The 23,958-nt window shown below is 52.2% G+C and overlaps 1 protein-coding gene across 5 annotated transcripts in view; it reads right to left on the minus strand.

Moving 5' to 3' along the window:
* Positions 1-23,958, minus strand: part of PDE9A (phosphodiesterase 9A) — a 118,164-nt gene that overhangs the window by 79,174 nt on the left and 15,032 nt on the right. For all 5 annotated transcript variants that reach the window (XM_065541350.1, XM_074033962.1, XM_005548606.3 and 2 more), the window contains exons 2-3: positions 6,153-6,223; positions 4,443-4,520 (exon numbers count right to left, since the gene is read on the minus strand). In XM_065541350.1, the coding sequence (XP_065397422.1) occupies positions 4,443-4,520; positions 6,153-6,223 (149 nt within the window). The remainder of the gene's footprint in view (positions 1-4,442; positions 4,521-6,152; positions 6,224-23,958) is intronic.

Genomic DNA, 23,958 nt, shown 5'->3' on the forward strand with positions numbered 1-23,958 from the left:
CCGTGCAAGGTGGGGCTCTGAGCAGCCACCTGCCCAGCCTTCCCATGGCCCCTTTTCCACGCAACACCATAGTCACAGCACGAAAGTCAGCAAAGGATGCTGGCTCCCTCCTGGACATGTGGTGAGGGGATGGCTGCAACATGCTGCTGGGGGGCGGGAGAGAAATGCTGAGCATTCCCGAGGCCTCACAGGGTGGCTCTGGTGCAGAAAGAGTGCAAGGAGCAAGGAGTTCGGGCCCTGAAGCACATCTCTGAGGACGGCCGCTTGTTACCAGGCACCGAGTGGAAGAGAGGAAGAGCGCAGAAGCCAAGGAAGAGGCAGGGCCAAAAAAGAAAAGGCTGGTAACGTCACCTGCCGGAGAGGGAAGAGGGAAGGAAGCAGGAGAGAAAAGCCTTGGGTCAGAGAGCATCAGTGGCGTGTCCCGGGCCAGCCTCGTCCTCACTGGGAACCTGCAGAAAGATTCTCGGGGCCTACGTCTGTCATGAACCAGAGACCGAGGGGAGCTCTGTGCTCCACCAAGCCCCCGGGGATTCCGAAGCAGTTGTCTGAGAACTACTAGGTTGGAAGATTGGGGGAGGGTGAGGGGACAGTGACAGCTACAGAGCACAGGGGAGACCTCACACACCAGGAGCTGTGCCTCAGCACCGCTGACGTCCTGGGCCACATGTGTCATTGCTGTGGGCCTGCCCTGCGCGCTGTAGGATTCTGAGCGTCATCCCGGGTCTCCACCCATCGGATGCGAGTAGCAGCCCCTTACCCCTGGTGACATCCAGAAATGTCTCCAGACGTTGCCCTGCATCCCCGGAAACAAAGCTGCTCCGGGCAGTGCAGAGGGAGAGGTATGCACGAGCTGGATTGGTTCACTCCATCCCCCACTCAGTCCATCCTGCACCCAGCACGCCCCGCCTCATCTAGGGGCTGGAAATCCCGCAGAGAGCAAGGCGAAATTTCCTTCCTGCGAGAGACCATTCAGCGGGGCCAGCAGCAGTGAGAACCTCAAACAAGTCAGTGAGGTCACTTCAGACTGAGGCGCACACTGAGGGGAGGAAGCCAGCAATGTGCTGATGGTGATGGGGCTGGTGACTGTGGGTGGTCAGAGTGATGGGTCTGCGTGAATCTGGATGCTCATGGTGATGGGGCTGGTGACTCTGGATGGTGACACTGATGGGTCTGGGTGACTCTGGATGGTGATGGTGAAGGGGCTGGGTGACTTTGGATGGTGACACTGATGGGTCTGGGTGACTTTGGATAGTGATGGCGATGGGCTGGGTGACTTTGGATAGTGATGGTGATGGGCTGGGTGACTCTGGACGGTGATAAGGATGGGTCTGGAGGACTTTGGATGGTGATGGGTCTGGGTGACTTTGGATGATGGTGAAGAGGCTGGTGACTGGATAGTGATGGTGATGGGCTGGGTGACTTTGGATGGTGATAGTGCTAGATGACTTTGGATAGTGATGGTGATGGTCTGGGTGACTCCTGATGGTGATGGTGACAGGATGGGTGACTGGATGGTGATGGTGACGGGCTGGGTGACTCTGGATGGTGATGGTGATGGGTCTGGGTGACTTTGGATGGTGATGGTGATGGGCTGGGTGACTTTGGATGGTGATGGTAATGAGCTGGGTGACTGTGGATGGTGCTTAAAGCAGGTGGCTGCTCTGGCAACTAGCGGCTGAGCAGAAGCTGGTTCTGCAGAGATGGGAAGGCAGGATCCTGTGGGCTGAGCATGGTGCAGGTGTGGGGACAGCGGATAAGTTGGAGAAGTTGGTAGGGCATAGGTTGGCAGGGCCCAGATTGGCAGGCCACCACAGAGAAGGACGTGTCCTACCAGGTTGAACCTGGCAGCTGTGTGGGAGAGGCAGGCTGGAGGCAGGGAGGTCAGAGCTCAGTGAGGCCTGGACCTAACTGTGGAGAGGGAATGGAAGAAGGCACAAAGGAGATGGGGGTGCAGGAGGATGCAGGCACCAGCCTCGGGACAAATACAGCCACATCTCAGCACGTGCCACCCCCAGCCACGATCAGTTTGTAATGAGAGAGGAGAGTCTTTTCTCTCCTCCCCACCATGTCTATGCCTATATCCACACCCACAATCATAGCTAGGGTATCCGTAGCTCTTTCTATTCCCAGAGTCACATTATCTAGATCACATCCACATTGGTGTCTAGATCTGTTTCTGCAGCACCCATACCCGGTTAGATCTACACCCTATGCATCTATCTATATCCTCATCCATATCTATCTTCATCTTCTCCATCTACATCCTCATCTGCGTCCACCTCTATCTTCTCCATCTCCACTGCTCCCCTCTCCATGTCCACTGCCATGTCCATATCACCGTACCTCATCTGTCGCTGTCTCTTTATCAGAAAGGCATGCATTTTGGCATCTCAGCAGACAGCTTCCAGACATTTGGGCTCTTTGGGCTCAGGAGGGCTTTTGTCTGGTGTGTCTGATACTTTCTCTTGTTAATAAGGCACCTGGGGCCAGAGAATTAGAAGGGTCAAGGCGGGCTTCTCCTATTTCCCGCCCAGTTTAAATGTCTCTGCATGCTGTTTCAAATGAGTTCAGGAAAACAAAGAGGTTTCTCTCAGAGACCCAGCTGGCACGGACAAGGTGCTGGTCTCTGTGAAATCCCCTCTGAGAGATCATTTTAGTCTTGTGGGTGTTGGCAGGACGGGTCACTCAGTGACTTCACTTCTGAGTGAGACCCCCCAGGCTGGAGCTGGTCCCCGGTGAGGCTGACAAGACGCTCACTGGAGTCTCCGGGGAGCCAATTAGCTCCAACTGCACCTTCCGGGGAGTCTGGAAGCCAAGAGTCAGAGCCAGACGGTGTGGGGCAGAAGATGGGCATCCTGGCTAGGGCAGGGGGGAGATTAATGGGCACAGCCAGATGGGAGGAGCTCGGCTGAGGCCTCAAGGTGACAGGGAGGACGGCTGACCAGGACAGCTCTGGACATGTCCACTGGGACCTCGCTGAGGGGGATGGCACTGGCCACGCCCACCAAGGCCTCACTGACCAGGACAGTGCTGGCCACATCCACTGGGCACTGGGACTTTGCTGAAGGGGATGGCGCTGGCCATGTCCACTGGGGCCTCGCTGAGGGGGACGGCGCTGGCCATGTCCACTGGGATCTCGCTGAGGGGGATAAGGCTGGCCACGTCCACCAGGACCTCACTGAGGGGGACGGCGCTGGCCACGTCCACTGGGACCTCACTGAGGGGGACGGCGCTGGCCACGTCCACTGGGACCTCACTGAGGGGGACGGCGCTGGCCACGTCCACTGGGACCTCACTGAGGGGGACGGCGCTGGCCACGTCCACTGGGATCTCGCTGAGGGGGACGGTGCTGACCATGTCCACTGGGACCTCACTGAGGGGGACGGTGCTGACCATGTCCACAGGGGCCTCACTGACCAGGACAGCGCTGGCCAAGTCCACCGGGGTCTCATTGAGTGGGACGGTGCTGGCCATGTCCACCGGGACCTCGTTGAGGAGGACAGTGCTGGCCACGTCCACCGGGACCACGCTGAGGAGGATGGCGCTGGCCACATCCACTGGGGCCTCGCTGACACAAGAGTCTCCCTGACACGCACTTTCTCCTGTGGGCTCAGAGCTGGCCATGGGTCAGCTGGGCAGGACACCTTGATGACCAGATTGACAAGTGTCCCATCGCATCTACTGAGTCCCTTGGAGGCTCAGTGAGCCCCAATCTGGGAGGAACAGAGGACACCAGAGAGGGGTCCTGAGGTCGCACACCCCAGCTCACCTGTTCCCTCGCCTCATGAGAAAATCTAAGTTCCACTTTGCCCAGCCACAAGGAGCAGTGGAGGCTGCTGGGGTCTCCCCGGGTCACCAGGCACAGGGGCAGGTCACTGACCTGAGAGCCCCTGCTCCGTGTCCTTCTTGGGCCACACACCGCTGGCTTGACCTAGGTCACAGACATTCAAGGAGACTTTCACTGGCCTCTCCTCTTGACTTCCTCGGCCTCATCCCCGCCCCTTCTGTGCATAGACCCTCCCGCAGGCATCACTTTATGAACACAGAGACCAGCCCCAAGTGGTTAACACGAAATGTCCCCAGGGGCTCTGTAGGGAATCTCCCGTGGTCCTTCCTGGGGTTACGTGGGGATCCCGGGGCCTGGCTCTGCAGCTCTCGGCTCACCCTCCTGGGCCTCATTTCCCCTCTGTACAATGCCTCCTCCTGTTGAGAAGCAGGTGCAGAGCCATGGCTGCAATTGTTATCTTGGAACGTGCCCAGCTCCTCTGCAGGGGAACACGAGGAGTCAAGACTCCTTCACACTCGCTCCTACCTTCACCCTCCATCTCTGCTGTCAATTCACACCTTCCTGCAGAAGCACATTTACAAAATCACAGAAAGCCTCCCATGTCAAGGAGAGAAGTGCCAGACACACCCCGAGGAACGTGGCCGGAGCCTCTTACCGTTCTGAATTCGCGGGCATGGTGGGGTCGATGGAGACCATGGCATCGTCAGTGGTCAGCAGGGAGATGGTCGTGTTCCTGGAAAACACACCCAAGCCCGTGTTTTCGCCCACAGCGTGCTCTGGGACGTACACTTGAATGTACACATGGGGCCAGAGCCCTGAGACAACCAGGACAGTCCCGGGACCAGCCTGGCCAAAGTGCGGTAGGATGGGAAAGGTGGGAAGCTGTCCCCAGGCCTTTGAGATTCTGTTTGTAAATGAAATTAAGCAGTTGTGTATAACCCTAAGTGTGTGTAGATGCTGAAATACTTTAAAATGGGAATTGGAGCTAGTCTACTTTTTTGAGTTGGGAGATTTTTTTTTTTAAACCTGTGGTAAAATAGGAACTAACATTTATATCAGCAGATGACGAATTCATAGTTTTGTCTTTCCACTTCCAGTACCTTTGGGAGTCCATCTGAACTGCACAACTGTCTCCTACAAAATCGTTTTAAATGGTTAGGATGAGTCTTCCTCCAACCTCACATCTTCTGGGACCTCTTGCATGCTGTGTCACCTTGACCAAGTTACTCTCTGATCTTCAGTGGTAAGTTGTTAAAATCTGTGCAATAGAGGTGATACGCGAATCCCAGGGATGCTCTATGGAATAATGTGTCTATATATTTATTTATTTATCGGCACAGTGCTTCACATACGGTGCCCAACGATGCCCCAGACCATGGGCTACTTTTGCTGCTAAAACTGCCATTTGCTGCACTTTCAGACATGTAATTTCATCTCCATTTTCTCACCTGTCTGTGAAAAACTTCAATTGCCCTTCTCTACCTCCGTCCTAACTTTAAAGTTAATCCTCGAGACAAAGCTACTGCTGCTCACCCTTTATAATCAGAAAGTTTGCTGATAATTAGAAAATCCACTGGTTGGAACACACTGTTGATTTAGGACATTAACTCCTGGGGGACTCTGAGGGCTCGATAAGGCAGATCACTGGTCTTTTCAACCCATTTCTGAAGTCAGCCTTTCACCCAGTGTTGATCTGGGTCAAGCCCCCTGGGCAGAAAAGGCACCTATGGGTGATGTGGGGCTAGGGACAAACTCACACACAGTGACCCCGCTTTCTCCAAAAGTGAATGAAGAAGTGAGAGGAAAAAACCCACACTCTTTTGTATGTATTTATTTATTTTGAGGCAGAGTCTTGCTCTGCTGCCCAGGCTGGAATGCAATGGCATGATCTCAGCTCTCTGCAACATCTGCCTCCAGGGTGCAAGCAATTCTCCTGCCTCAGCCTCCCAAGTAGCTGGATTACAGGTGCGTGCCACCACGCCCGGCTAATTTTTGTATTTTTAGTAGAGAGGAGGTTTCACCACGTTGGCCAGGCTGGTCTCGAACTCCTGACCTCAGGTGATCCGCCCACCTCGGCCTCCCAAAGTGCTGGGATTAGAGGCGTGAGCCACCACACCCGGCAGAAAAACCCACACCCCTTGGAGGGCGGTTCTGTTTAATTCAGCCGGACGGTTTCCTCCGTGTGGACACGGCCATCACTTGTGCAGGCAGAGAGACCCGGAGGGCGCCGAGCCTCCTTCGGGATTCTGCGCATTGATTGATTTCAAAGAGTCCCTTGTAGCAGGCGGGTCCCTCGGGCCCTTCTGCGCCTCTTCCTGCCCCTCCCAGGCATCCTGAAAAGGCAGAGCCCGCAGCGCGCACTCACCGAGGCAGGCCGGTGGCGATGCAGAACAGGTCCATGATGTCGCTGGAGTTGCAGTACTTGCTGAAGATCACCTGCAAAACAGAAGCGCGGTGAGGCGGCGGCGAGGGCGGCGGGTCCCCCTGGAGACGTCAGAGGCCATGTGCTTCTGCTCCAGCTCCAACCTGAAGGTTCATTCTGAAAAGAAAAACTGTGACCCTAGGCACTGGAAAGTCACAGGCTCATCTTTTCATTCGGTTGATACATACGGGTGGTGAAAAATGTCATTGTTGCGTTCAGTGGAAAGAGATGCGAAAAATACAGCGACTCCCCTTGCCCACACGCCTGTCAGTGACATAGTTATGGAGATGGCGCATCCCTTGGAAGGGGCCAGGCAGGACTGACCACCTGGGGTCAACACTCGCTGGGCACCAGGTCTTCAAGTATCTCATGGGGGCCATTCTGTAAATAAAATAAAATTCAAGTTCATTAACTTAAAAAAAAAAAAAAAAAAAAAAAAAAAAAAAAAAAAAAAAGGCCGGGCGCGGTGGCTCACGCCTGTCATCCCAGCACTTTGGGAAGCTGAGGCGGGCGATCACCTGAGATCAGGAGTTCCAGACCAGCCTGGCCAACATGGTGAAACTCCATCTCTACTAAACATACAAAAAATTAGCCGGGCATTGTGGCAGGCGCCTGTAGTCCCAGCTACTTGGGAGGCTTAGGCAGGAGAATAGCTTGAACCTGGGAGACCAAGGTTGCAGTGAGCCGAGATCGCGCCACTGCACTCCAGCCTAGGCAACAAGAGTGAAACTCCATCTAAAAAAAAAGAAAAAAAAAATGCCTTTCGGTATTTGGGGACTGAGGGACAAAGGCTGAATGATGAAGTCAAAGAAGGGAATCACATCACGACAGAACCGCTGAGGATCCTGGACGCCCGCAGTGAAATTGGCTCCTGCAGAGAAACAGGACCTCTGCACAGGATGGCCGCGCTCACCCCCAGTACCATCCGGGCTGCGGTGGAAACGCCAGGTTGGTATCCACATCTTTTGTCCAAGTGGTCCCGGCTCTCAGGGAGAAGTCTCAGCTCTCAGGGAGGGGGCATTTTGAGCTCGGTGAGGGTGGGGCTTCTCCAGGGCTGGCAGAGCATGGAACAGGCCACGCCCAGGCCCCGCCTTCATCGCAGTGGATGCCCCTGGACAGTTTCCCCGGCTCCTGGCTGCCAATGCAGCTTTTCTTTCCAGCACAAGTCCCTGGCGTGGGGGAAACGCAGGCCTGGGAAGATGGTTATTTTTCGGTGCCCAGTGCACCATTTTTTTTTTTAAAGCTAAGATTAGTTTTCTTTTTTCTTTACTTAGAAACAGTGAAATATAGAAAACAGATTTTTTTTTTTCTGTGACTAACACCATTTCCTGTGGGCTGCTGAACTGGCAACAATAAGACAGTAAACAGCACCTCGCCTTGCCCGTTATCCCCACTGGTATCTGCCCCAGGGGTGATGATCGGTCAAAGGTAGCCTGTGTCATTGCGTGGTTCCTGACGTCTGTGGCATTGGCTGTATCCCTGGCTGCCTATGCAGCTCGGTCCTGGCCATGCTTGTATGGGTGCAGTAGCCCCTTCAGCAGCCCCCACTTTGGCCTTGCCGTTTTCCCCACATCCTCCTTTGCAGAACTCTGCTGGCTCCTCCCAGAGCTCCCTCCTCCGGGATGTGCTTCTTCTCCCACGTCCTGGTTCCCGGCCTCATGTGCAGAGGCTGCTTCTCCCAACCCCACTGCCGAGGAGTCCTGCGCTTGGCCGGGTGCCAGACCCTCACTTCCACCACGACACCATCCTCAGCCCGAGTCACAGTCCACGCCGTGGTCTCCCAGGCTATGCCGTGGAGTTGTTGCGTGGCAGAGCCCGGGCTGGGGTCGTGGCCATTTTCCCACCAAGACAGGACAAAAAGTGGTTCCCACGTGGGCCCCTGTGTGACTCCCTTTCTCCTGGTGTGGCGGGCTTACTTTGGGGGTCTACAGACCCCGGTCTGCAGAGGGCAGGGGTGGAAGAAGAGGAAGGCAAGAAGGACTCTTTCTGTAAACATTCTGGATCTGGAGCTTCTGGAGAAGCAGGATGCGGTTTGCAAGGGGCCGGCTAAGGAGCTCGATGTTCTTCAAAGTGTGCCTCTGGCCCCAGCTCAGGGATTCCCACGCAGTGGGTCTGAGTTGGGCCCCGGGAATCTGCGTTAACTTCTACTGGGGTTCTTGGATTAGAAGCCACTGCTCAAAGATGTGTTTGTAGGGTGTCTCCCTCAGATGGGAGGGGTAGTCCTGCAGGAGGCGGGGGGCCCTGTGGTCCCTGTGCTCCAACCTGGGTGGCCGCAGCAAATGACCCCTTGATAAAGTCCTCGCCCCACCCCTCCCCACTGGGCGCTTCTCCTTGTGCGCACGAAGGCACCACATCCTGTCCCAGCCCCTCGGAGTGCATGGGGGATGATCTTTGAGTTAAATTCTCTCAAGACACATCTGGCAAGACCAACTCATATCATGGCTTCTTGGGGCTGGCTTGAAGGGGGTGCATCTACCAGCAAGATCTCAAAAGGTGAGGGGAGGATGATTATGGAATCACAGTCTCTTGGGACCGGGGAGGCTCGTCTGACTTTACTCAGAAGGGAAGTGGCTTTGCCAAGGGAACTGGGCTCATGGGCCTGGGGCTTCCTCATCTCAGGAGCGTGGGGACAGGGCGTGAGGCCAGGCGGCCCAGGGGGATCCTTGACTGCTTCTCACTCCTGGAAACCTCAACTCAACTTCTTTGAACCTAAATTTCCTCTGCTGTAAAATGGGCCAAAAAAGGGGTGGCTGTCACCTACAGACGCTTTAACTCCGATGCCTCTCCAGAAGGTTCTGCACCCAGCTGGAGGCCAGAGCTTGTGATTCAGTGCAGAAGCTTCCAGCCCCATGGAAAAGGACTGCAATAAGCACCTCCAATGACTGACCCCCAAGCGCAGACTCCTGGGGACAGCTTCTGATGGCTTTGCTCGGATGATATTCGGACCCTGCCAGTGGGCTGCCCAGGGCTTCCAGGGCTCTTTTCAGTAGAGGAACATCCGGCTTCATGAGCCTGCAACCCAGGAGCCAGTGGAGAATCCATTACGGACCCCTGAGTGGAATGAGTGAGGAACGCTTTACTGTTGGACTTTCCGGCTCTGTCAGGAAGCCCTTTCCTTGTCTTCTCAAGCTATCAGTAACCTTTAACGACCTAGATTTTTTGTAAACTGAAATGAGTAATTTTTAAGTGATATCTGATTTTCACCATCTGCTCTCCTTCCTCCCCAAATTCAAACTTTTAGGAAGGCTTTACTTTTTGTGGCAATATCTGCAAAGGTTCCGGAAGGATCTGTCCTCCTTCTTGCCAGGATATAATTGGGGAAGGTTTATGCAACCGCGCCTGGGCCTGAAAGACGTGTGTGAGAACGACACTTATTTGCTGGGCTGTGACCACTCTTAAGGGGCCGAGAGTGACTGTACAGCATCCACGCCCACAAAGTCCCCTGGGGGAGGGCAGGGGCTCGCAGGGTCGCAGCCTCCAAGCTGGGAAAAAAGGCTGCACTCTGGCAGGCCAGGGTTTTGGATTATCATGGGGCCCTTGAGAAGAGAGGGTTTATCAAATTTATAAGTACTGCAGGTGAAATCTGGAGGACAGCTTTTTGTGTTTGGTTTCCTAACCTCAGGATAGCAAATAACAGAGGCTTTTAAAGTACAACTATGAGGTCTTCCAGCAAAACAAACCGGAAAAGGCCTGTATGGCATGGTGGCACTCTTGCCACCTCTGTGCAAGCAAGGATGCCACACCTAGGGGGACCAGCCTTATTCTGCCATCCAGAATAATCTCTCTTTGAGATTATGTTGGACAAAAGGCGGGGAGGCTATCAGGAAATTTGGAATAAGCACAAAAGTTGACACTGGCTGTCTCCACTGGAGAATACAGCTGCCTCCGTTTGAAGTCCATTTCAACATTCCTGCACTCCTTACACATTTAGGGTTCTTGGATTTCTCTTTTGAACTGGTTGCACCTTCTTACCAGTTCCCATTCAATTCATCATTTCAGTAAAAATGTTTGACACACGGTCATTTTAGATCTGGATGAGAGGCATGACTTCAGCTTTTGCTGTTCACTCGTCTCCAGCGGTTCCAAAGCGGCTGCGAGTCTGGGCATGAGGCGTGAGCCCTAGGGATGGGGGCTGGGACAGTCGTGTTCTTCGCTGGTGTGAGAAGCACCCAGCCTGATGCTGCTCCTGACGGTGGGAGGCCAGCCCGGCTGCAGCTTCGGACCACAGGAGGACCCCCAGGCTGCCTCATCAGGAGGCCATAGGGCTTCCTGACCACATGCTGAATAATTTTGCGAATCCTTTATCCAGAAACAAATAGTGCAAAAGAAGTTGATAAAATGAAGTTTGAAAATGAGATGCAGAGGCAGCAAGATTAAGGGAAAAATGAAGGTTTTATGTTGGCTCCTGGCTTGCAGGCAAGTCAGGGCTGGAGTTCGCGAGAATGCATGGCAAGTCATCACAAATCCTTTTGTGCGGTTTGACTGGCAGTGCTGTGATATTAAAGCAAGATGAGAGAAACAAATGATGAGACAGAGGGTGGCTCCTCCGCTGGAAATTGATGCCTCTTCATAATCAGCTGAGATCTGGGAACGTCAGCTGGAACGTCACCGTCTGGGCGCCCTCATGCTGCCTGCATTAGAGAAGGCTGACACTCACCAGGTGCCAACCACAGGCAAGTGCTAGTCTAAGATGTTTACACATGGAAACCGAGGCACACAGAGATGTGTGTAGCTCCCACGTGCCCAGCCAGAAGCGTATATCAGGACTGCATCTCGGGCCACTGGCTGCAGACCACACACGCTTGACCACAACATACACTGACCTCCAGGTTATTTAATGTCTATATCCAACTGAGCCTCCTTCTAGACACCATGTAACGGAAGGAGCAGTGGATTTGAGAACAGGAAGCCCTTTGGTTAACCAGTGACTCCTTTTGTCCCTGGCTTCTCTTTCAACCCTGTGGGCAGCACGTAACCAGGGCGAGCCTCAGTTGACCATTCTGTAAATAGGGCTGACGGCATCAATTCCACCTGCCTGTTGGGGCTGTGAGAAGCAGCAAGTGAAATGACAGGTTTGAAAAGAATTACACAGAACACTACTGGTTTGACACAAAGTTCAATTTTATATCATTTCAGTTGCCATGAATCTCACTGTCCCCACTGGTTGCAAATTCTATGATTTTCACACAAGTCTCTAGGAGGTCTCTGAGTGAACAAATGTACCTGGAAAAACTTTTCGCCACCTTTTGTCTGGCACCCACTGTTATTTCAGCAGGAATTCGAGTGCACAATCTGCAGGGTTTCACAAGCTGGGAAGAACGAACACCTGGCTCCACTGTTTCTTGGGGAGGGCGCTGCCTTGACCTTCAGAAAGGCGGGAATGGAGGCCTGGGAACAGGTCTGCAAGCGGTGTGCTCGTAGAAAGACAGACCTGCTGCTTGTTGGGGTGGATCAGCAGTTAATCCAGAGAAGGAACAGAGCTACGGGTCACTCAGGCACATGGTTTGACTGGATTCCTGGCTCAGCTCACGGCTGGTACGGGCCGTGGCCCTACCCCGTCAGGCAGTGCAGGAGGGCACAGGGGACCCGGGGCTCTGGTCGGTTGCACCTTCTTGCCTTGCCACCACGCCTGTTGTCAAGCTGATGGCCCCATCAGTCAGGTTGGCTGGGTGGGGGTCCTTCTGACAAAAGTCCCTCTAGGTCACCCCTTCCAAGTGGGGATCCAGGAGGGAGACCCAGGGTCACAGTGGCCACCCTGCACCCATGGCAGCACACGGGACCTCTGCCGGCCAGCTGTCCTGCACATGCCTTGCCTCCTGCTAACCCTGCCCTGTCTCCACGGCCAAGGGGACTGGAGCGGGGGGCCGCCTTAAGCCCCCATGGCCAGCTCCCAATCACACTCTTTTGCGGGAACTTTTACTGGGAGATACGGAGCTGGTGGCGACTGTCAGTGAGCCAGGGTCGCACGGATTTGGGGCCAGGCTGGCCACACGGGGACCCTGAGAGGTCAAAGGGAGAAGCCCCAGAAGGTGCGGGCAGGGGCCCCGAGCACGGGGGCAGCTGACGCTGTGAGAGGGAGGGAGGGGCTGCAGGCTGTGACAGCCCAGGCCCGCCCAGGCTCCTGGCACCCCAGGTCCGGGGGATTTTTCTGAAGACCCCTCAGCCTCCTTACAACGGCCTCTCCCTGAGCCTGCTCCACACGCCCATCGGCCTCCGCAGCAACGCAGATCTTCTTGAACTGGCTTGAAAAAGAGTCTGTTTCTTGCTGTGAGAAGCATCTTAACTGGCACACTTAGAAGAAACAGGGCTGGAGTTTGAGGGTCCGGCCTCGAGGGGGCTGGGAAACCCACGCCCAGGGCCTCTGGGTTAAGGGACAGGACAGAAGGGTCTCTCATGGGCGGGGGCTGAGTCATTTCCATTCCAGTTCCAGAGGCGTCTTCCTGGATTTGACTCTATTTTATCAAACAGAGTGTTCTCCTGTCTCCTCTTGGGCTCTCCGTGGAAAGGCTTATTGGGGGGTTGCGGGAAGGGTCCCTCAAGTTCCCCCTTCTGAGCCCCACATGGTGCTGCTTGCAGGGTGAGGCTGGGCCGGAGGAGGGATCGGAGCCCAGGCCTGGGCAACAGCTCTATGACCGGGTCTCCTTGTCGTGAGGCTGAGAAGAGGCTCTGGGTCCAGAAGGAGGAGCTCCAGCTCCTGGGGGGTGCTTCATGGTCTTCCTGTAAAACCAAGGCTCAAGTAAAGGGATTTATGAGAGCCCTGGAGCAGCAATCCACCAGGACTCCAGCCGTTGAACGCGAGGCGTGATTGCAGTGTGAGCTGTGCGGGAGGGAGGGGAGACGGAGCGAGGGATGAGGCAGCTCAGGGTTCCGAGTGGAAATCGTACTTGGAGGATGCATGCACTGAATGGAAAATAGGACACAGACTCGATGCCAGCAGCAGCCTGCGGGCGGGCATTCCGGAAGCTTCTTCCACCTACTGAGCCAGCCTGGCATCGACACTTCCTCACCCGGGGCCTGTGGGGAGGAACTAGGGCTCACCTTGGTGAACGTGTCCTGGTGCAGCGCGGCCCCCTCCTCGTGACCTGGATCTCTGAGGTCCACGGGACTCCAGCTCTGGTAGCTCACCTGTGTGTTTTTATCTGGAAGGTGCAGCATGAAGCCCAAGGCAGCTGCATGCTACAGTTTGGAGGGGACTCGTCTGGTGACATCCTTCTAGTGGAGGATCCTTCTGATCAGCACGAGTCCACTGGGCTCCAGCCCAGCCATGCTGAGGGGAAGTGGCTGCCCCACCATGCTGCCTCCCCCAGCCCTATCTGTGCACCCTGATCCGTGGTACCTGTGTCATGCTCGCCTGTCCCTGTCCCACAGATGGTCCTGGCTGCCGCACCTGTTTCCCCTGGGGGCGGCCGCTGGAAGAATGCTGGCTGCACATCCAATGCTGTTTGCTGTCCATCGGTTCTGATTTTTGGAGCATGCATTGACGGATATATGGCCCCTTCCACATACGACTTCAAATTCACACACGCGTTCACATACATGAAAACTTTTTTTAGTTTAAAGAAAGACTGATTCTAATGTCCAGCCTCTGCTTTCCTTCTGCTTCTTGCCTTTCCCTTCTTTAAGGTCCAAGGAGCCATGGGAAGACGGTTACCCAGAAATGGGTGTCCTTGGTCCCAGCCTGGCCTCCTACTGGGGCAGGCAGCTCTCAGAAGTGCACTGAGGCTGCAGAGGGGCCAGGCAGGAGTGTGGGAGGAAGCACTGGTCTAGCGCTTTTATTTGGGCTCCAGATAGAAAATGACTTCTCACTGTCTTTGCCCCATTTACCCTTGCCATTTCAGCATCTATTCAGTCCAAATGTGGCTGGCAATGGCTGCTGAGAAAATTATCCCCTCTTCGGAGCAATTAGGAGCCAGGCAGAAGGGCTGGTAATAACAGAGCAGAGATCTGCAGCCGGCAGAGATCCCGCCAAGACCCTCACGCCCCCAGGGTTCTGTGTTGAGTTGGCTTCCATCAATTCCACACCCGGAAGGGAAGAGCAGACCCGGGTTCATTTTTCTATTTCTGTTTGAGGCGCTTCCTTGCAGCTGCCGTGAACATTTCTTGCTGGGTTTGTCAGACTCTAGTTTGGATTGGCACAAAGTCAATGACCACTGGAAATTGTGGGTTTCTTGCACAGACATTTGTGGTGCTACCTAGAAATGCTCCAATTCCTGGACAAACAAGATAACTAGGCCAGGCTCTGTGGCTCACACCTGTAACCCTAGCACTTTGGGAGACCGAGGTGGGTGGATCACCCAAGGTTAGGAGTTCGAGACCAGCCTGGCCAGCGTGGCGAAATCCCATCTCTACTAAAAATACAAAAATTAGCCGGGCACAGTGGCATGCGCCTGTAGTCCCAGTTCCTCAGGAGGCTGAGGCAGGAGAATCACTTGAACCCGGGATATAGAGGTTGCAGTCAGCCAAGATCGTGCCACTACACTCCAGCCTGGACAACAGAGCAAGACTCCATCTCAAGAAAAGAAAAAAAAAATATAACTGGATGGCAACTGAGGTTTGAGTTGAGCATGATAGGCTGGGGAAAGAAAAGCAGCAGCACCGTCAAAAAAAGAACAGTATTGGTGTGAAACGCTTAGGGGCCGGGTCACGGGGACAGCTGGAGGTGCCTTCCTAAGACAGCACCCTCTCTGTGACTGGTTGTAGTCTTTTTCACCAGGGAGACGACCCCACAAAGCTGGTAAACCAGGATGGCATTAGTTGCCTCTCCAAATCCCTGAAAGGTCTGTGTTACCTTCCAAAATCGTTAAAAACATATCTATGTCAGGGAAGTCGTACTTTGAGACCGGTTGTTGTAAAACGTGCAATTATGTTCATTGTCTTGCTGTTACCGCTTACATTGGCTGAAATTCTTTATTCAATTGCCTTAGCAACAATTTTTACAGAGCTTCTTTGAACTTGGAATAATGGATCTGGAGCGAAATTGTCCTCATTATAGTTATTCTACAAGCTTTCCCCCCAAGTGGTTTTAAGTGGCTAGGGCTGAAGATGAGAGCCCAGGCATGCACACAGCACGACGCTGAGCCCCTGCAGGAGAGACGGGCAGCCCGTCTTTCCATCACACTGCCCTTCCCCAGGAGGGAAGAGCAGGCTCTGCTCCTCCCCAAGGGCAGCTGGTTAATGAGACTGGACGCCAGGCCGCGTGGAGCCCACTGCTGGTGCCCGCCCTGCTGTATTCACACGGCTGCTGATCTCAGCCTCCCAAGCATCTTACATCTCACCCTGCCTCGTATTTTTATTTACTCTTGTAACTTCATGATGATGCTTATTAATTACAAATGTCAAACTGACATCAGCAATCTCCTACCGAATCAAAATAAGGGGTACTGATTTCTAAGAGCAGCCGCATTGGCCTCCAAGACATGGAAGGCAAATACCAGTGACAATCACACTAACACCCATGAGAAGGTGTCACACTGCCCCGAACTGAAGACAAGCCAGACGCACTCCAATGGGCCAGTGCTAAACTGGGGTCTGCCCACAACATGGAACGCGGCTCAGCCAGGAAAAGGTGCACACAGCCACTTGGATGGATCTCAAGGGAATGATGCCAGTTGAAAAAAGCCAATCTCAAGAGGTTACATACTGTGTAATCCCATTTATATAATATTCTTGAAATGACAGAATTGAAGAGAGAGAGAACAGATTCATGTTCACCAGGACAGGGTGCTGGAAATTGAGTTAGGGATGGGGTGTTGGAAATGGGTACAGGTAGGGGATGTGGTTATAAGAGGGAGCCTTGCGGTGATGGAATGTTCTAGACTGTGACTGTGGTTGTGGATTTAAGAGTCTACACAGGCAAGAACATTGTGCAGAACTAAGTACACATGCTCAAGTGAGTACAAGTGCATTAGGCTGTTCTTGCATTGCTATAAAGAACTATCCGACACTGGGTCATTTATAAGGCCAATTTCTAATTGGCTCACAGTTCTGCAGGCTGTATAAGCATGGCACTGACATCACTGGGCTTCTGGGGAGGCCTCAGGGGGCTTTCACTCAGGGTGGAAGGCGAAGCAGGAGCAGGCATATCACGTGATGAAGGGAGGCGTGCACACCCGTGTGTGTTGAGAGAGGAGATGCCTTCCACCCTCACACATGAACAACCAGATCTTGCAGGAATTCACTCACTATATCAAGGGTAGCACCAAGGGGGTGGCACTAAGCCATTTGTGAGAAACCTACCCCACGATCCAGTCACCTCCCACCAGGCCCCACTCCAACACTGAGGATACCAGTTCAACATGAGATTTGGCGGGGACAAATATCTAACCTACATCAGCAAGTACAGCTGGGGGATCTGGATCAGATGGGGGCTTGTTCACTGTCAATACCCTGGTTGTAAGACTGGGCCATAATTTTGCACGACATTCCCGGTGGGGGAGACTGGGTGGAGGTACACAGATCTCTCCATTGTCTTTCTTACGGCTGCATGGGACTCTCCTCTTATCTTCAAGAGAGTATCTGAGATGAAGCAGCGGCGCGAACCCAGAGGCGGTGAGGCTGGCGCCGTTCGGGCACAGCGCTGTCAGAAAGCAGGTTGGTGGTTTATTTGTGCCCTTTGACCCAGAGTCTCATTTCCAGGAATGGCTCTTAGGGACATAATGAAGATAAACATAAAAATAAGAGCATTTATTAAGTGCCAGGCGCCATTCTGGTGCTTTCCACGAACGAGGTCATCTAATCTCCATAGCACCCCCGGATTTATACCCAAACCAGTGCTCTGCACTGCCCTGCTGCAAGCAAAGACGCGCACTGAGCATGTTCCTCTGGATTATTCGCTGCGGAGAAATGGAATGAAGCTGAGTATCTCATAAACAATGAAGTGATTACATTTTAGTGAGCCTCCATGATGGAACTTTTATAGCGGCTTTAGAATCATGTTTTTGAAGACAATTTAATGCTATATTGGAAACTGCTGCTGATGTAATGCTGAGTGAAAATGATCAGGATGCAAAATTGTGTAGAAGAAAGCCACACACACACACACTCCTAAATGCACACTTGCATGAGAACACCAGCAACTGTGGTGCTTCGGGGTTAACAGCAGTTTTCTCTGCAGTGGGGGATGAATTATTTTCTCCCTGATACTGTTCTGCATTTTTCAAAATTTCTGCACTGATTATGTGGGGTTTTTATAACCAATAAAAAAGTTCTCTAGCTCTGGAAGCTGAGCTTAGAAAATGATAACAGAATCAGCCTACGAGCATGCTGCACGGCGTTTACATAAAATTCTCGAGGGAGAAAAAAGGTCTTCACCATTTCTATTTGGAAGAACACTCTTTGGCATTAAGCCAAGCAGCTGAGAAAATTAAACGCCAGTTAACAGAGGACAGAAATCCGAATGTAAAGAGTGCGTGTCTGCGGGGTAGGAGAGGGGCTGGTGCAGGAGAGGGAGGTTCCTGGAGGAAATGGGGCAGTGGGAGGCAGCAGAGAGGACCTGGGGGAGGACGAACAGAATCCGGAGCAGAGGACAAGGCGGGGCCCCTCCTGGGAAGGGAAGGGGAGAGGCCTCCATGGCTCTGCACTGACCACAGGGGCGTAGGCGGAGCCATTTTACAAAGGCCAGGGGCTGGAGGGAGGGAGGAGAGGAGCAGCCCCCACCCTGTTCTTCCATCCTGAGAGTCACACGGAGTCCTGAGAAGAAGCCTTGTAGCCAGGCCTCACTCTCCAAGGGCCAGGACTCGGCGGAGTGTGAAAGAATTTCTCCCACCACTGTACCCCAGCCTGGACCACAGATGGAGACCCTGTCTCAAAAAAAAAAAAAAAAAAAATCTAAAGATCCAGCACTTCCTACTGGCCCTCAGATCCATGCATCTCCTACACTGTGGAAATGGAGTTTTCAGTGATGAGGAAGGGTATGGTGTCTGCGGGCTCCAGGAGAGTCCAGTGAGCCTGGGCAGGGGCCCCGCTTGAACCACTCAGACCACACCAGCAGGAGGCCAGCTGGGACTTGCTCCTGGTCGCCTGTGTTGCCTTGAGCAAGGTTTAGGGAGGGGGAATCTGTCAGCATGGATTCAGATTTCATTTCTTCGTTTCTATAAGTACCTCTGCTCTAACTCTTTTAGACACGAATTGCAAAGCAACACACTCATTGTGTAATAACCTAAATATCAACACGTTCAAGGACGACGCATTCTCTTTGGGGTCAGGTCCACTCAGTGTCCGTGAGGCCGTTCATGACCGCTGTCCTGAGACCTGAGTGTTTTGCAGATGTCCTGCAGGCCGGCGAGGCGCAGAGCAGCACTGCCCAGCCATCCGGGCTGGCCCACGTCTGCCGAGCGGTGCAGGCAGGACCCTCCTCACACAGCAAGGAGGGTGGTTCTGGATTTGGGGGCCACCATGACAAACTGAAGCAAAGTGATGCAGACACTAATGTGAGCCTATAGCTGTCACCTCGAACCCCCAAATCCAAATGCAGAACTTACACAAGAACCCTCTTGGTTCCCATTAATTATCTTCTTGGTGCCACAAATGCAAATTTATGAAATAATGGAAAGTATTATGGTTTGCTCAAGTGTTCATATATGCTTCATATGTTAGCATGGTGTTACAATTTTGTGAGGAAAAGGGTTCAGTTGCTAAAATTGTGCAAAGGGCTGCACTCGACTCATAGACCATCAGGGTGGAGGAGGCTGTGGGCCTGGAGGTGAGAACAGTCAAGCAGCAGACTGACTTCTGCTACCCAGTGCTCCTAGCTGGCTCTGTTGCACCTGGGCAGGCCTGGGGTTGGCTGGGCCAGTGCCATTTAGCTGTCTCTTATCTCCAGGATCGCCCTGGTCAGTTGTTGATGTTGTACACTGCTCTAGGTGCAAGAAAGGCAGAGGAGTAGGAAGAGAGGAGGTAGAGATGTGAGTTCAGCTCCAGTCCCTCCTCCTACCAGCTTGACCCAGGGAAGAGTTCTTAACTTCTCTGAGGCTCTGATTCTTTGGCTGCAAAGCGAGACAAATCCTACTTCACCCACGGGAATGTTAGGAGGATTCGTCATGCAGATAGAGGGCCTGCTACACATTACTTACTCAGTTAAGTGGCAGCCGTGATTACAGGAGGGGACCCTTGAAACTCATGGATCCTCCTCCTCCTCCTTTTCCCTTCAAAGGCTATTTCGCAAGCAAGTAGCACCAAGGCACGTGGCCTTAACTTCAACATGTCAGCATTTCTGGGTGTTTCAACAGAGTATGGGACAAAAGCCTGTCTTAACTCGGGGATGCCACCACACAGCAGGCTCTGATTGCTCTCACTGACCTACTGAGCCCTGCATTGATTAGCAGCCACATCCAACTGTATCCACAGTGTGATGGAAGCTGGAAGCCACATCAATACAAATACGTGCGCGTTAATAAGATCAACCACGTCGGATGAACAAAAAAACCAAACTCGACAGGTTAAACAATCCATTTGACCTCACTGTGGTTTAGGCCAGTTTTCTCGTTTTCTAAACACAGCAGGGCATCTTGGGAAGGGGACATCTTTGCAGGCAGGCCCCAGGTGGGATCCTCCACACCCCAGCACTGAGCTGGACCTGCCCTTTGGCATGCGTTCAGGGGGTGCTGGTGCCCAAGCTTGCTCCTGTGTGCACCGGGGTGGGCAAAATTCTGCGTTCCGTGGTTTTATGTTATGTGACTAATGATGCTCATGCCATAACCACAGCCACCAACAGGGACAGAGACCACACTCGGGCTGGAACCAGAGCCAAGCACCCTAAAAGTCCAGGGACTCTGGGTCCTCCAAAGGACCTCCTGAGCGCTGTTCATCTTCATTCCCACAGACGAGGACAGACAAGAGAGAGAAGAGCCCGGCCTGGCCTCGCTCCAGGCCCTCAGCTCCAGGAGTGCATGCACCTAAGTCAGACCTTCAGCCGTGGTCTGAACCAAGGTGAGGTGGGCTCACGGCCATAACGGGACGTGCAGCGTCTGTTTGCCTTGTTCTCAAATTACTGATATTTCTGAGTGCATACCCAGAATAAATATTGATTTAGCCTCCCCCAAAGGAAAATAAACCAATTCAAATTCCTTTTATTTTCTCTATCCTAGATTGTGAATCATTTTTAGAGCTTTTATAAGCTATTAAGCTTTTATATCGGCTTCTGTAAGATTTTGCTAGGCTTTGTCTGCCCTCAAGACAAACAAGCACATCTCAGCCAGGCTTGGAGATCTCTCTAGGGGAGGGAACAGACCAAACCGGCCCGCAGGACCAGCCAAACCCAACCCACTAGCAGATTCGCAAATTCCTATCTTTGAGGGAGTTAAAAGGTGAATTTTCTATTGCCTTTTTCAGCGCTTGATAATTACAAGTGTTTAATATTTTAAAAACCAGCTAAAAGAGGCCAAGCCCCAAATTCTACATTCTATTGTTTTTTCTTTTTACCCAAGAAATAAATATGCGTTCACTGAAGAAACATTGCAAGTTATCTACAAATCATCTGTCAATCAATCTATCAATCATCTATCCATCCATCCATCTGTGTATATCTGCAATTCACCTGCAATTTACCTCTAATTACAAATTATATATATACATTTGGACATATTGTTCATTTTGTTTGGTCTTTTGTTTTTAGAATACTTAATAATGCCACACTCAGAATGGATTACAGTTAACCGCCAGACAATCACTGCTTCTCTATTTGCTAAAATAAAATCTGTATTCAGCCTTATTTCCTTTTCCAGTTTAGGAGATATTTTTCAGGGCATTGCATTTGAAAAAGAATATACAACAACAGAAATTACCATGGATTCCCAAGTGCCAGAGGCATTTAAGACGTTATTTAAAAAACAACAAAACAAAACAAAACAAAAACCCCGCCTCTCTGTTATGGAAATGCTCAGACGTACACAAGAACTGGAGGAAAATGTCCTGAAGCCTCAGCTGCACACCCACAGCTTTAACACCTGTCCCCACGCCTCCCCTCCCGCTTGAACGGGACCCCAACCTCCCCAGCACAGGAGTTATCCTGAAGCTCCTCTCAGGTGTCATGCTAGTCTGTCCGCACCGTTTCCGCGCGGTTCTCTGGAGTAGAACACTTCCTTTGTGGTTAAGAGAACCACAATGTAATTAATACACGGAGAAAAAATTAACAACAGTCTCACATCATCTCTCAGCTTGTCATACATCTGTATCTCTAAGTCATGGTTTAAGGATCAAAGATAACATGTGTTCAGGAATACATGGCAAGAAAAGGGATGGGAAGTATAACTAGAAAAAGACCTCAGGAGACACCAAGCAAATGCAGGGTGTGGGCTGTGCTAGGATCTTGACTTGAAAACGAATGCATCTGTGTGTGTCTGTGTGAATATGTGTGAGTGTATGTGTGAGTGCATGTGTATATGTGTGTGTCAGAGTGTATGTGCATATGAATGTGAGTGTATGTGTGTGAATGTGTGTACGTGTGAATGTGTGAGAGCATGTGTGTGAATGTGCATGAGTGTATAAGGTGTGAATGTGATAGTATAAGTGTGTGAGTGTGTGAATGTGATAGTGTGTGTGAATGTGTGTGAGTGCATGTGTGTGTATGTGGTATGAATGTGTGAGAGCATGTGTGACTGTATGTGTTAGTGTGTGAGTGCCTGTGTATGTGTGCAAGTGTATGTGTGTGTGAATGTGTGTATATGTGTGAATGTATGTCTATGTGCAAAAGTGTGTATGTGTGAGTGTGAATTGTGTGAATGTGTGTGTGAATGTAAGTATATGTGAATGTGTGTGTATGTGTGTGAATGTGTGTGTGAATGTGTGTGTTGAATGTATGTGTGTGTGCAAAACTGTGTAAGTCTATGTGTGAGAATGTGTAAGTGTATGGGTGTAAATGTAAGTGTATATGTGATTGTGTTTGTGAATGTGTGTGTGAATAAGTGTGTGTGTGAATGTGTGTAGGTGTGAATGTGTGTGAATGTATATGTGTGTGAATGTAAGTGTATGTGTGTGAGAGTGTGTGTGAATGTAAGTGTGTGAACATGTATAAGTGTATGTGTGAATGTGTGTGTGTTAATGTGTGTGAATATGTGTGAGAGTGTGTGGGTGTGAATGTGTAAGTATATGTGAGGGTGTGAACGTGTAATTGTATGTGTGAGTGTGTTTGGGTGTGAATGTGTGTGAATGTGTAAGTGTATGTGTGTGGGGGTGTGAATGTGTGTGTATGTGTGAAGGTAAGTGTATGTGTGAATGTGTGTGTCTAAGTGTGTGTGTGCTTGTGTGAATGTGTGTATGTGTGTGAGTGTGAATGTGTGAGTGTGAATGTGTGTGTCTGTGTGAGTGTATATGTGTGTGTGAGTGTGAATGTGTGAGTGTGTCTGTGTGAGTGCATCTGTGTGTGAGTGTATATGTGTGTGTGAGTGTGAATGTGTGAGTGTGTCTGAGTGTGAATGTGTGTGTCTGTGTGAGTGTGTCTGTGTGTGTGAGTGTGAATGAGTGTGTCTGTGTGTGCGAGTGTGTGTGTGTGTGCATGAATGTGATACATGGTCCTTTCCTTTTATTGCCATGCATCTGTTGAAGCACCCACATTATCTTGGATCCTTAAAGCACATCTTCAAGGTGATGCTGGCGTGCCCACCTGGGGCCAGGGCCAGCCTCTCCCTGGAAGGCACGGTCACACTGGGCTGTGTGTGCAGGCTCCCAGGCTCGGTTCCAGCTCTGTCCCTCGTTATCCGTGACTGTGGGCAAGTTCCTGAACCTCTTCATTCCGTGCTGAGCAGCAGCAGGGAGAGGATACCAGGAGCCTCTATGAGACACTCAGCTATCTGGGATGTGGCGAGCACTTACATCTGCTGGGCAGATCCTAGTCCCATGTCACATGTGGAAACTGAGGCCCGAGAACGTACAGGCAGCATGTGCCATTGCTGGGTTCCAACCTCGGTCTGCTGATTCCAGGGCCCCAGATGAGCCGCCAAGTGGGGTGCAGGTCATCATTCTGACGCCAAGTCTCTGAAGCATGCCACGGCCTCCCAAGATTCATCGCTTAACTAACGTCCCTTCTCTGGGGCCCGGCACACAGGAACCTTCAACAAATGTCTGTTAAGTGGAAGGATTTGAGAGGCACATTTGTCTAACATGGCATGAGTTAATCCAATTCAAATGTGGAGAGAAACTCAGTGGGAAGTGGAGAGATACCTAAGCCCCCACAGGCAGGGGAGGCAGGGACGTCCACAACACACAGAAAGGTGGTGTCATGCGGCTGCAACTCCCAAACTGCGGGCAGCCACCAGCACTGGAGGAGGCAAGGCAGGGAATCTCCCCGGGAGCCTCTAGAGGGAGCGGGGCCCTGCCCACACCTGGATTTCAGCCCAGCGATTCAGATTTTGGACTCCATCCTCCCGAACTGTGAGATAATCCCTCTCTGTTGTTTCAAGCTGTGGCATTTATGGCCATTTGCTACAGCGGCCCTGGCCTCTGTTCTAAGAGGGGTGGAATCTTTTTCGCAGGCAGTGGGAGTCCTTGATGCCGGGTGAGCCTCAGCGTGTGTATGTGATTGGGAGGACACTTTAGGAGGGGATGGTGAAGGAGACATTAATGAGGGGAGACAGTGAGGGCTCAGCAGCTGGCCAGAGGCTGCAGAGGGAGTTGATGTGACCCGCGCGGGAGGTGGGAGGGTGGCGGGAGCGGCTCTGATAATCCATGGGGAATTCCTCTGCCGATGGAGGATGTTCATGCACAGGACACGGCTATCCAGACCGTCTGAACAGCCCTCCCATTCACACTCAGAGCT

This window comes from Macaca fascicularis, chromosome 3, assembly GCF_037993035.2.
Source record: "Macaca fascicularis isolate 582-1 chromosome 3, T2T-MFA8v1.1".
Lineage (NCBI taxonomy): Eukaryota > Metazoa > Chordata > Mammalia > Primates > Cercopithecidae > Macaca > Macaca fascicularis.